The sequence below is a fragment of the Neolamprologus brichardi genome, chromosome 1 (assembly GCF_056152115.1).
Source record: "Neolamprologus brichardi isolate AB-2024 chromosome 1, ASM5615211v1, whole genome shotgun sequence".
Lineage (NCBI taxonomy): Eukaryota > Metazoa > Chordata > Actinopteri > Cichliformes > Cichlidae > Neolamprologus > Neolamprologus brichardi.
Genome location: NC_142104.1, coordinates 15,932,757 through 15,947,341, shown reverse-complemented (window position 1 = coordinate 15,947,341; position 14,585 = coordinate 15,932,757). Strand labels below are relative to the sequence as shown.

General features: G+C 38.6%; 1 protein-coding gene across 2 annotated transcripts in view; it reads right to left on the bottom strand.

The window, feature by feature from the left end:
* The window catches only part of LOC102783723 (CUB and sushi domain-containing protein 1-like), a 448,866-nt gene that overhangs the window by 78,200 nt on the left and 356,081 nt on the right, over positions 1–14,585 (bottom strand). For both annotated transcript variants that reach the window (XM_035905239.2, XM_087837652.1), the window contains exons 31-32: positions 7,985–8,172; positions 6,374–6,568 (exon numbers count right to left, since the gene is read on the bottom strand). In XM_035905239.2, the coding sequence (XP_035761132.2) occupies positions 6,374–6,568; positions 7,985–8,172 (383 nt within the window). The remainder of the gene's footprint in view (positions 1–6,373; positions 6,569–7,984; positions 8,173–14,585) is intronic.

Sequence of the window (14,585 nt, the reverse complement as noted above, 5' to 3'; positions counted from 1 at the left end):
TGTTCCTGGGAGCACTGCCCATTGCAAAAGAAGCTGGCAAGCATATCATTACTCTAATCTCTCATTCTTGCCTTTTTTTTCTTTTCTTCTTCTTCTTTTTTTAATCCAACTGACTGCAATTGGCTCCAAAGTTGTTTAGTTTAGCAGAAAACTTGTGTTGTCCCCAAATATCACTTGGGCCGTTGTGGCTCCAAGGCTTTGTTATATAATGTAAACGTCTTCTGATATCTATCTGGGCATGTGCATTTGTGTATGAGAGTGTGTATGTATGATATTCACTAAGGACAGAGCGGACTATATAGGAAATCTCATTTTTCATCTCATCATTAAATGTGGGAAATAGGTAAAATATATATATTTTTTAAAGTGATGTCTCCACTTAACGATGTAGAAAACAATCAACGACACTGTGGATTCTTTGGGGGGAAAAAAGGCCCACGCATTTACCCATAAACAACATATCCCATGGCACTATGAAGCATTAAGTGTGATGCAGCAGCAACACTTGGTGGCTATATATCACATTAAAAACAATTCAGGAGAGGGCTATAACAAAGAGCCACATGTTCTTTCATAAGTGAGACCAAAGTTCTGGTGCACCCTCTTCAAAGTAGTTAGTTCCTCTTGACAACAACACAGCGGGATAAAAACTTTAGTGGCTGAATTTATGTGGTGCTGTGCAAGCGCACAGTGTGGGATCTCCTGTATTAGTGTAGTGCAGTTTCAAAAATAGCCTATTAATCCATACCACCAATGCATGACCCACAAGAAACACACCTAACAGTAGCTTGTTCCATCTTTTTGCACCCCCAAGGGAGCTGCAAACCTTTAGCGAGAACAGCATGTGGGTGTGCAGACATTTATATTGCAGGTTAGGTCAGCAGAGGTCATTGACATTTGTGTAAGTGTCTCTGAATGTGTGCGTGCATGTGTGTGCACAAAAAAACAGCAGCAACTAGCAAATCTGTCAGTGTCACCTTCCCCGGCACACGCACACACTCACCATGTAAGTCTTATCCCTTCCCTTCTCACCTTGTCCGGCCTCTGCTCTTCTCAACTTGCTATGGTGTGTATCACTTTGGCTTAGTCCCAATGTGCACCCACAATATCAGCTGTGATCCCTAGTGGACTATAATTAGCGTCACCTCCGTGCTTGTTGAAAATGTGAGAGCATGGGAGTGCAAAGGTTATAAGGACAGCCTGAGAACTGGGCCAGCACTCTGTGAATTAATATACTGCCTGGGTTAGAGGTCAATCTGTGAAACTAAGAAGTGACACTAAGGGTGTGGGTTCATATGTGGTTTCATAAAACTGTCTGATAGTAATTTAAAACACAGTATCATGTTAGCCTAAACGTTGTTAGTTGGTAGCCCCTCTAATGTTATTTTTCTTTCCCCTTTTGGATGATTTTGAACATCCACTTCAACAGCCCCTTGAGGATAATTCCCTCAAGCAAAGATTTCAGCATTTCAGTCTTGCGAAAACTGTGGGCTCAAAAATTCCACCAGAGAGCCCTGAAGCACTTTCCGATTTCTCAGTAGCACAGCCTTGAGCCCTCAAGGACTTATCTGTAACATATGTCATAGTCTTTGAGTCCATGTGTGGACATTAAGACTCACTCGGTAAAACTGATTTACATCCTAAGAATATAAATACAACAAAACTTGTTTCTACTTCTTTGCTAGACAGTTGCTGTACTCCCACCTACTCATCCTCCACCTCCTCCCCACTCATATCCCTCTCTACTTTCTTCCTGTTTCCTAAAGCATCATAGTAATCATGCTCTTTCTTTCTTCTATTGATTGATACTTTCTGGATTGATTTTTGTTGTGCTGTAGCATTCAAACCCTCAGGTCTAGAGGTCTTGTCTTGATCTACCCACAATCTCCCAGTGGTGCTGCTCTAGGCTCAGGTGTCAGCCTTATCAAAAGCCTTCACACACACACATGCGCTTTGATCATTCACACCCTCTGTCTCTCTCTCTCTCTCACACACACACACACAAATAAATGCAAAAGATGCTATGCAAGTCACTCTCTTTCTCTCACACATCTATGAGCTTTGATCATCGACACACACACACACACACACACACACACAACACTCTTGTAGTACTTTCTGCGTCTCATTTTCCCTTTTTTCTCATACAAATATAAAGACACACAAACACACACACACATACAGGCACAGCAGGGCTCATGGTGGCAGCAAGAGTACAGGAAAGAGTTTTGAAATGTCCTAAACTTTTAAAGTTGGGTTGCAGTTCATCCAGTAAGTGTTTTTTGGAACCATAAACACAGCCACTGCTGTCACTTCAACATTTCAAGAAAAGGATCAATTTGTCAACAGTGTAATAACCACAATTCTTGAGCACAACACATACACAACAGAATCCATTATTTATACTATGACGCACAATGAGAATGAAATCCATGAAAACTTCAGGAAAAAAAATGGTTATGCCATTTGCTTTGCATGTCTTGCACATTTCAAATGTCTTTATCTAATGACATTTTTTCTCATAGAAAGTAGTAGTAAAATGAAAGTAGCAAAATATATGTAAGTCTATAACCCTTTTTATAGAAACGGAATGATTAATACAATATAAGACTTTCTCTGTATTCCCTGTACTACCTCGGATCCAGATTTATCATTTTCACCTTGAAGTTGCAGACATAAAAAACATACTAAGATCCAAAAAGCCAATATAAAAAGTCCTTTTAGACTTATACCTGCAATCCGCAATATGTTCTCTGTCTAGATCAAGTCAACAAGCATGTGCCCTGAACACCAGCAGCACTGGCAGCAAATGCAAGCGTGAATTAACATGGGCAGAATCCACCGAGAAAGCGTGAAATTACCGGTGCTCACTTGGCAAATTCGGTATAATGCACCATGCTACAGCACTCATTCCACCAGTATAACAACTTTAGTCTTTTCATACTTGTCAAGAGATATGCTGCTTTCATTCACCTTTTCAGTCCAGTCAGTTCTTGTCTACAATATATTAGGTAATATTTAGCTCTTTAAGTATTGACACTGACCATAAAACTCAATATTTCCTACAGATGTTTCAAATTAAAAGCTCACCAGGAACAGGAAGCATTATGCCCTATTAGCTCTCTGTAAGGCTTTTAATTGTCCTTCTTCCTTCTTCTGCAGACACAACACATTAACTGTGTTTACAGATAGCACCTGGAAAAAGTTCAGAAGGAATTTTGGATCCTTCTTTCTCCCAGAACTGCTTCATAAGAGCCATATGTATAACCTGCTGGGTGCGAATGGCTCTAAGAGGTTATGATGCGTTTCTATTCGATTTAGATCTGGACTCTGACTGGGTCACTTCAATACCAAATATCCTTTGATTAAAATAATTCACTAAAAGACTTAGTTCTTAGATTTTCTAAGCTTTAACTGAGCTTCCACTGGTGGACAGTCACCCTCACACTATCCCGTAACTTATTTTGATAAAGCATTTCGCCTCAGTGATTCTTTTACAAGTTTACATAATGGCATGCAGTGCTGTTTTTACACTGTAGAGAGTTCTGCATATATTTTTTTATAAATAATTCAACCTTGGCTTATAGTCAAGAAAAGTTGTCACTGAAAAGTTCTGATATTTGGTAATATATTTTTGGAGCACAAAAATATAACTCATCTGCTGATGAGTAATGTAAATTCCAGCTTTTCTACCTTGAATCTAAATACCTTTTGTTGATTTCATTTGAATGACTATTTCTTACCTGAATGACAACATTGAATAATGTATTTAGTATGGACTTTGTTTGTCTCCTCTATGACCAGTGCTTCTCATACATAATTCTGCAGGATTCTCTTACTTTTTCTACCACTCTATATGCACGCGTGGTACGATTTTTTGAGGTATGTGTGTACCCATGTGTTTGTTCATGCTGCGCGTGTGTAAGGAAACTGCCTCTAGGCGGCACTCTATTATAGCTATGTCACTCTCTCACTTTACCTCTGTGTCTCTTCTCTCACATAAACACACATACACACATGTGGTCTTACACACAACCCTATCAACAGTCACGGAGAATTCCTTCTTTCTCGCACCAGCTCTTAGTTACCATGGAAACCAATAAAAGAGCGGTTTGAGATGGGAGGTGTTTGTATGTGTCTAAGAGTGTGTGTGTGTGTGTGTGTGTGAGTGTGTGTGTGAGAGAGAGAGAAAGAGAGAGAGAGAGAAAGAGAGAGAGAGAAGGCAAGAAGGGGCAAGAGAGCTAGAGAGAAATTGTGAGAGAAACATACAGAGCAAATCAGACACAGACAGAAGAGGTAGGAGGAAAGTAAAATAAGAAAGAAGATGAAAAAATCTTGAAGAGAGATACAGGGGAGAGTGAGAAGTAGTTACAGAGAAAAAAAGCAAAGGAAAGGAGTAGAAGGGAGATGAGTGAGGGGGATGAAAGGGAGAAAAAAGGAGACGGAGGGAGTGTAAGTGGAGATGTATTATTTAAAGAGGTCTCACCCTGTCTAATGAGTTTGGTCTAAAAGCCCCAGGAGCTGCCCAAAGATAGAGAGACAGACAGAGAGACAGAGCAACTTCCCTAACTATGCGGTGAGAAAATTCAATGTGCAATCAGAGCTGAGGGAGCAAAGGCGAAAGACTGCAGAGTGGGATTTAGTCAAATCGTTCTGCTTTGACTATATGAATTGTTTATAATGTAGGTAATGACAATCTCAGGAGATCTAACCATTTATTGGGATCACTGAAAGGGCAGGAACTAAACTGACTTGCATTTAGGAAACTCTCATCCAGAGAGCAGGCCTGGTATTACTGAAATAGTGTTAACAATAATAAAGTTAAAAAGTAAAAGTAATAGAAAACATATACACATGTATATGTGTATATGTGTATATACACATGTGTATATGTTGCACACTTTGTGTGTGTGCTTGTGTGTGTGTGTATAAGTAACTTAGTTACCAGATAGACTATTTTATTTTTTATTTTATTTTATTGATTAAATTATGGTCTTACTGTATAGTAAAACATTATCCTGTGTAACAATACCTGGTCAAAAGGTTGGGGTTGGTCTGCTAAATCTCCTAAGTGGCAGTATTACCTTGAAATAAAGTCGATGAAGGAGAGGATGAAATAAAATGACTTGATAACCTCTTATTCTTGCTCTTTTCTTTTTTTTTTTTTTGCTTTTCTCAAATACCTGCTATGAGTGCAATCATCCCATACTTATTCTCTCACACCCCTGAATGCCCGTGACTGTCTCCCAGACATTATTAAACAGAGCTTTCACAGGAGACTTTTCGAAGTAGGACTATGTGCTTTTTGTCTATGTGCACATAACCATTTTTAATTCTTACCTCCTTGCTCTGTGGCTTATCTGAATTTTTACCCACATGGCATTAGTCAGATATGCCTCTCTCACATACACAAACCCATATACACCATGAATGGCACTCTGGCAGGTGTCGTTTCATTGCTTCTCTGAGCTGTCAATCACACAGACAGCTCAGTCCCCAATCCCTGACTGCTTTGATAACACACACACACACACACACACACACACACACACACACACACGTAAAGACTACAACTACACTTAAATCCAGATCTGGGAATGGGAAGTTGGGGATTGGGGTTTTTTGAATGTGGTTGGTCTTGTAAATAAATAATGAAGCAATATAATCAGCTGCCTCTCCAGTGTCCCTTGTCCCAAGGACAGACTTTCATTCCACCGTCTTTAACAAGGTTTCAGACTGCAAGCCTTATTCTGTTCTGTTTACAAACTACTTCCCTTCCCCTTAAGCTCAGAAGATCTTCAGAGTACAATAAGTCCTAAAATCACAAGCTGCAATCCAATCCAAGACAGTGGTGTTAAAGTCCAGTCCTCCACAGAACAAAAGCTTCTCTGGAGAGGCAGTTGAAATATGTTAGCTAGTTGGCACTGAATAAACTTTTAATTTAAGGGGGGGGGGGGGGGGGGGGGGGGGGTGGTGGTATTGTCCAATCCTTATAAAAAGCATGATTCAAACATTGCAAAACAATGGAGTGAGTTGCCAAATATATATGGTGGAGTTGTCCAAATAAAGTCTATGATTTTGAAAGACTGGACCTATCATTCCTCAGAAAGGAGGCTCGATGGCTGAAGCGAGATATACAACTTACAGTGTTGCCACCAGATAGTGTATAACAATGACCAAGATTCATATGAAATTTAGATAATAAATAGAGAGAGAGAGTGGAAAAGCAAGGTCCCAATTTGGAATCAAACAGAGAACACCGTATGCAGTTTAACCTCTGAGTTACCAGATTTCTAATAAATATTCACTGTAACAATAATATTATGGTACAGCAATACGCACAAGGTTGTATTTCCTGATGCGTCACTCCTACCTTTACATGATGGCAGTGCCTTGTTCCACACTGGCTTTCCATCTGGACCCATGACACAGGTGATGGTATCTTCACCTGCTATTGTGTAGCCATGATGACAGCTGTAGGAGACCTGAGATCCCAATTTATAGTCGTACCCTGTCCGACTGGCATTCATAACATTACCGGGATCAAAACAGGCTTCCCTTGGTTTTTCTGTTGAGAGGGAAAGTGTCTGTATGAGTAGAGTAGCCTAATAGTTTTTATTACAAAATAAAAATTGTATTTACTTTCTTAGATTTTTTTTGCAAACTTATAACAGTACAACAACCTGCGGTACAGAAAAGGCAGTGTAACAATGAAAATTATGATACTGTTAGGAAATACATTAATCAATTTTCTATTAGAATGTAAATAAAGTTTCAGAGCTGTACATTTCTACAATATGCATAAATCTTTATAGTCCAGCATTTCGAATTACAATATGTACTCCCATATAAAAGGGCAAATAACCCCCAACAAAACAAAACAAAAAGAGCAAACAAGAAGAAGAATGAGATGGTGATAAAGTAGTAAGAGACAAATAGTGGTCAAACAGTGTCTTGGATCTTTATGACTTGGAGCTGGACCAGCTTGTTTGCTTTTCTGTGATCGGCCAATAAGAATGAGATATTATGCCTGAGAAAAGAAATGGGCAGGAAGACAGAGAAGGGTGGAGGGCAAGATAGAAGTGAAACAGAGAGATGATTAAGGCTGGATTTTAATTAGAAAGATGGCAGATGAAAGGTAGTGAATAATGACAAAACTACAGAAGTGTAAGGTAGTGTGATGAGACCAACAACAGAATAGGTGATGGTCTTTTTAAAAACTAGACATAAATAGGATATAGGAATCAACTAAGTGCTGTATTGACTATAAGCGTTAAATCATCCCTAGTCAAGCCAAACCAGGATAAGTCACAATCACTTGACGTAAACAACTCATCGGCTGGCAAGGAGCACCGTTTTCAGCTGATAAACAAAAACAAAAAATAAAACAAACCACAAAAACTTCTCCTGTATGAAGGGATTAATAAGAATAGGCAGATTAAATTTGATCCAGTCTGCACACTAAACAATCCTGCATTGACTTTTTAATCAGTAAACCCGATGCAAGCACATTATTGTTTTTACATTCACCGTTTTGCATTTCAATGTGCAGAAACAGTCATAAAATACATTTTATTTGCTAGAAACCGACATTGATTCGCCTTGTTCTTTTCAACCTCATTAGGCCTATACTGAGATGCTATTTTGAAAGTGAATGTTATTGATACGAGTTGTATTTACTATTTCTACTATTACACTCAAAACTATGCTCCTGCTGCTTGCACACTATGGTTACTAACACTATCCTGTATACCACTAATATGTATCACTTTTACTCAAATCAGTACTTCTACCTTCACCACAACATTTCTTCTGTTGCTGATAATTAATGAAACTACTTAATACACCTGTATTAAGTAATGGGATAGTTTCAAACAGTTGTAATCACTAAAGAATTAATCATAAGCTGTTTAAATCTATTTAATGTAGCCAAATGTAAAGTATACCTGGACATGTCAAGCCAAAAATTTTTTGGTTTAATTACCTCTATATTCGATGGCGAATCCAGACATGCCCAGCGAGGCATCCGATCTGAATGCAAGGAAGAGACTGTTATCACTGCTCTCTATCCGCTCTGGGGCCTGGTTGCCTTGGAGACTTGCTAGTAGAGGCCCATTAGAGTCTTCACCCTCATAGATGTGCAGGAAGTCGTAACTTGGCTCCATGTTAAAACTGGGTATAAAAAAAAATAAAAAAAAATCTTAGACCTAAAAAATACTTATTGGTAAGTTTGTTGGTAGTTTTCAAAGTGTCCAAACAATTAACACAGAACTGTACGTTCAGTTAGGTATGTGTGCCATTTAATTGCTGTCAGTTTTAGCTATCTCCATTGTAATCGTCAACTCATCTTCTTGCTTTCTTTTTGAGATGTTTGATGTTTTCTGGATATTTGTCACTCTGTTAAAACGAAGACAGAAATATTTGACCAAAAACATAAATAACTTAAGACATTTAGAAAAATAGGAAACTGTTGCAACAGCAGTCTTATCATTAGGTTGGTCATCCTGTTGTCGCACTTTGAAAGAGGACAACATGTACTGTAACATTTATAGTCGAAGCACGCGTATCATTATGCGGAAAACAGAGAGGGTGAGAGACGCAACAGTCAAGTGGAGCGTGCGTCTGTCCTCTCAGTAAGCGAGTGAGACAGTAGACAGCGGTGAGGAGGGCTGTGCGAGTGCATCGCAAAAACACATAAATATGCCTGTGACCCGTAAACGATGCAGCATCTGACTGCAGTTTAAAGACTTTTTTTTCTCAGTCTCAGTCTCAGTCTTGGTCTCGTCTCGGTCTGTCTTGGTATTGTCTTGGTCTCGATACCCTCTGGTCTTGGTATTGTCTTGGTCTTGGTTTAGGCAGTCTTGACTACAAGTCTACGCGTATGTGTATAGTAGCTCGTTCTCTCACAGATGCATAGACTTTGAATCAGTTGGTTGGAAGTGTGCGTCTGTGTAAGAGTTTGTGTGTCCAGTCATAGCAAGGAAACATAAAGAGAAAGAGATGGAGAGAGACTGACTGTTTGACATTAAGTGCAGCAATATTGCAAAAGTAGCAGAAAAGTACTTTTCTGTTTGATTTTTCAGCACTATAGTGAGCTATAGAAAGATCTTTAGATTTTTAAGTCTGACAAAACATAAACTTTTGTTTCGTGAGACTTAAAAATTTGACTTGGTGAGCAAAAAGAAAAGAAAATCACGGATAAACTATTTGACATACAGTGGCTTGCAAAGGTATTCGGCCCCCTTGAACCTTTCCACATTTTGTCACATTACAGCCACAAACATGAATCAATCTTATTGGAATTCCACATGAAAGACCAATACAAAGTGGTGTACACGTGAGAAGTGGAACGAAAATCATACAAAGTGGGGTGTGCGTAATTATTCAGCCCCCTTTGGTCTGAGTGCAGTCAGTTGCCCATAGACATTGCCTGATGAGTGCCAATGACTAAATAGAGTGCACCTGTGTGTAATCTGATGTCAGTACAAATACAACTGCTCTGTGACGGCCTCAGAGGTTGTCTAAGAGAATATTGGGAGCAACAACACCATGAAGTCCAAAGAACACACCAGACAGGTCAGGGATAAAGTTATTGAGAAATTTAAAGCAGGCTTAGGCTACAAAAAGATTTTCCAAGCCTTGAACATCCCACGGAGCACTGTTCAAGCAATCATTCAGAAATAGAAGGAGTATGGCACAACTGTAAACCTACCAAGACAAGGCCGTCCACCTAAACTCACAGGCCGAACAAGGAGAGCGCTGATCAGAAATGCAGTCAAGAGGCCCATGGTGACTCTGGACGAGCTGCAGAGATCTACAGCTCAGGTGGGGGAATCTGTCCATAGGACAACTATTAGTCGTGCACTGCACAAAGTTGGCCTTTATGGAAGAGTGGCAAGAAGAAAGCCATTGTTAACAGAAAACCATAAGAAGTCCCGTTTGCAGTTTGCCATAAGCCATGTGGGGGACACAGCAAACATGTGGAAGAAGGTGCTCTGGCCAGATGAGACCAAAATGGAACTTTTTGGCCAAAATGCAAAACGCTATGTGTGGTGGAAAACTAACACTGCACATCACTCTGAACACACCATCCCCACTGTCAAACATGGTGGTGGCAGCATCATGCTCTGGGTGCTTCTCTTCAGCAGAGACAGGGAAGCTGGTCAGAGTTGATGGGAAGATGGATGGAGCCAAATACAGGGCAATCTTGGAAGAAAACCTGCAAAAAAAAGAAAAGTCTGCAAAAGACTTGAGACTGGGGCGGAGGTTCACCTTCCAGCAGGACGACGACCCTAAACATAAAGCCAGGACAACAATGGAATGGTTTAAAACAAAACATATCCATGTGTTAGAATGGCCCAGTCAAAGTCCAGATCTAAATCCAATCCAGAATCTGTGGCAAGATCTGAAAACTGCTGTTCACAAACGCTGTCCATCTAATCTGACTGAGCTGGAGCTGTTTTGCAAAGAAGAATGGGCAAGGATTTCAGTCTCTAGATGTGCAAAGCTGGTAGACACATACCCTAAAAGACTGGCAGCTGTAATTGCAGCAAAAGGTGGTTCTACAAAGTATTGACTCAGGGGGCTGAATAATTACGCACACCCCACTTTGCAGTTATTTATTTGTAAAAAATGTTTGGAATCATGTATGATTTTCGTTCCACTTCTCACGTGTACACCACTTTGTATTGGTCTTTCACGTGGAATTACAATAAAATTGATTCATGTTTGTGGCTGTAATGTGATAAAATGTGGAAAAGTTTAAGGGGGCCAAATACTTTTGCAAGTCACTGTATTTCCCCTACTTTTTTGAAGGCTAAAACAGGCGTCAAGTTTCCCACTGCAAAATTAGTTATTGAAAATACACATTAATAATGTAGTATGCAAAAATTACCAAAGTTAAAATGAGTGCAATGAATGTTTCAGTTTAAGGCCTGTTTTGTGTCTGGTATAAAATAAGATTAACTACACCCAAACCCCATTTGCACTGACGGAGCTTCAAATGGTCTTTACTAATACCTTTTGCATTAGTAATACAAGTGGGTCTAAATGCTAAAGAAACTAAGTGTGATAAAACTAAAATAAAAGATCACGCTGAAAAGAAATGGCACAACATTATTACCCTACAAACCACAACAGTAAAACTAGAGTATATTAAGATCTGGATGAAAAATCAGGGACAATGACATAAAATTGAGAGAGTAGACTGTTATGAAATGAATTACACATTTCAAAATATATTGTAATGACATGGAAATGAAATGAATATGGATGTGTTTTGTTTTAAAATGACTCCAAATAGCCTGTAAATTTAAAACATACATAAAATATCATTTTAGGTTATTTTACAAATGAAATAAGATTTCAGGCTGATACCTTGTAAAACAGCTACAAAAGAAAGGTCACTTGGATGTGGACGCTCAGATAATGACATCTCAAAACTAGGTTTGTCTTGACTGGAGAAACACATTGTGATTAAATGCAAAGGCTGATCAGGAAGTCATTACTAACTGGGTCATTTTGTAGTCTATTCAAGCTAAGCTTAGAAATAACAGCTACATTTAAACAAATCATGAAAAATATGATACACAACATTCAGAAAACAACCAATATCAATACAACTTAATTAGAAGTAAAATAAAACTGCCTCACTGTTACAACAGAAGGGAATTATCTCTCAAGCTTAAAAACATGAAGCAAAAATTGGGTCATTTTTTCTCCTTTGGCAATCTGGAGAAAGTCCGCTTTGCTTTTATCTCTTTTGCTACATTTGAAGCTCAAGTCTTCACTTTTGCTTTAGTCATAAGCTGCTAACCACTGTGACTTGTAAAATATTTACCACTGAGGCACAAGCAGAACTCAAAATGTAAATAAACACTGCCCTATTACCAAAAAACAAAACATTAAATGGTTGGAAATTCATTTTATTCACTCAGGAATTTCAAGGCAAGAATAGTATCTGTAATCTCACTGCATCACGTTTAGTGTGTTTGTCTGAAAAAGATCATTCTAATTTCTTTTTGCATGCAGTCACAGCACTTTTCAATATAGATATATATATATTTGTATAGTGATGTATTCAATGTTGCACTGATTAGATCATTAGATACTGTTAATTTAGAATACCTTGTTCCTATGTGTAGGACATTATCAAAATGGTCACAGTGATGAAACTTAAAAGACTAAAAAGATTTAGGGTCAGATTTATTAACAATCACAGCTATGTGAAATTTGTGACTGAAAAGCATGCACGCAGGTAGGAATTATAGAAATGGCTAAGGTTGGACACATGCAATTTATTGCAAATTGCACTGTATTTAACACGCAATAAAAACATGTGTTATTATGATCGATAGTTGGCGCTAAAAGCCCCAATTTATTTGGAATGCCGGGGGAAAATGAGAGTCAGAATGAGCATGTAATTGGAAGCGTTGGATGCAAAAAGCTATGAACGCGGTGCCAAAATGTTGCATCTGTCTTGACATCTGTCTCTTTGCACAGTCTTCGCCCTGAAATTTTAACAGTTCTTGTTTTTTGGCTTTGTTAGCTAAACTGAGCTGAACTCAGTGTGACACACTGGAGTGAGGGAAGAGGAGAATCCCAATTCAAAAGGCCTACAAGTACGTATTGGCAGCCAAATTAGCTTTTATAGTGAATGATGGGCAGTGTTTCAGCCTTTTAGTCCAATTTCTCCACAAAGATTTTTCAAAGATAAAAAAGTATCTGTAATTTTTTCCTTTCAGCAGAGAAACACGCAGAACAGCTTTTTTGGACTTCTACCTTGTTGTTATCAGGCCTCTTAAACACCACATTCAAACATCTGTCAAAATGAAGCAATTACTGGGAATTAGATTCAGACATATCTAATGACTGAATCTTACAATATCCAATGACGGGCTATGTGCACATTTATGCAAATGGAACATTAACAATTGCTTCATTGATATTTGTATGGGCCAGGATTTGGCAGTAAATAACTGTATTCTTCTGAAAATCATACATGTCAAAAGTTACAGATTTCAGTTTTAGCTTTATTTTGTGGATTAGCTTGTAATAGATTAGACAAGGTTATCAGCAGAGTTAACAATAATATGTAACAGAAGACTATATCAAAAACATACTGATTCTCCACCAGCTGCCTCTTTTTAATTTGATGCCATTCTGCTTCCAGAAGGAAACATGTGCACAGTCCTAAACTTTAACTATTTTAGTTAACATGTTATTCATCCCTTCATTAGGGATGCTCTTGGTAGAATGCAGATTAGTCAAAAACGATCTGTACACATCTTTGTACACTGTTTTGAAAACGCATTAGATGACAATGGAAAAAATGTCTAAACGGTATCTAAACGGTTATGGACTAGGTAATATGTAAGAAATTAATAGATGCTGCATCATTTTGTGGAAATGGAAATGATCAACCATCAAAGTGCTTAATTCAAAGACACCCCAAAATCTGAGTGAAAAAAAAATAGGGCAAGCTAGTCCATTTTGCAGAGATTTCATTGCAGTAACTCAAAATGGTACTCAGTAGTTTGTATGGGCCCCACTTGCGCTTGTATGCATGCCTAACACCAGGTCATGCTCCTAATGGGTCGTAACATAGTATCCATGGGCTCTCCTGCCAGATCTGGACCAGGGCATCACTGAGTTTCTGGAAAACATGAGGTCCAGTAGAAAATGTGGGGCCCTCAGCCATCCTCATGATGTCTTTTCGGATTGTTTGGTCATAGAAATTCACACCAGTGGCCCACTGGAGGTTATTTTGTAATTCTCTGATAGTGCTTATACTGTTTGTAGTTGGACAAAGGAACAGATACCGGTCCTACCGATGGGTTAAGGACCTTTTACAACCCCGTTCAGCTCTCATAGTGTAACTGCCTGTCTTCTGGAATTTCGTCCATGCTCTTGAGACTGTGCTTGGAGACAGCAAATCTTCCAGCAATGGCATGTACTGATGTGTTATCCTGGAGAAGTTGAACTACCTGTGCAACTTCTGTAGGGTCCAGTTATCGCCTCATGCTATCAGTAGTGACACTGGCCCTAGCCAGATGCAAACATTGTGGAAAAACTCTCATAAAAGATGAGGAGAGAAAAATAAAGTAAGTTTTGGGGGCTGTCCAATATCCTGAGGTTTAACTGACTTTTTGCTATACTCTGATTAAAAAGTGATCCCTAAATTTGAGCAGTGTATATATATTAGTTCCGAATTTCCACTCCCATTAGTGGATTTTTACCATTTTTTGTATCTGTTAATTTGGTCCCTTTGGTAAATCTGGGCCTTAGGCTGTTAAAAGGTTATGATTTCTAAAGAGATAATCTTACTACAAAAACAATGAATTTTACTGCAGAATGACTTTTTTTGACTCTGCGATGGCCACAGTTAGAGGGAGTCGACACTAAAACATAAACTTCTATAAACATTCATTAAAATCTTTAAAATTAAAATGTTTAATGTTTTCTCACACAGTTGGACAAACACTTTAATCATTTATATCATCAGTGAAATCATCGGCCTGTCCTGATGTGTCTATCACAGTTGCAGTCTCTGATCTTTCCTGTTGTAACATCCTAATATAATTTGT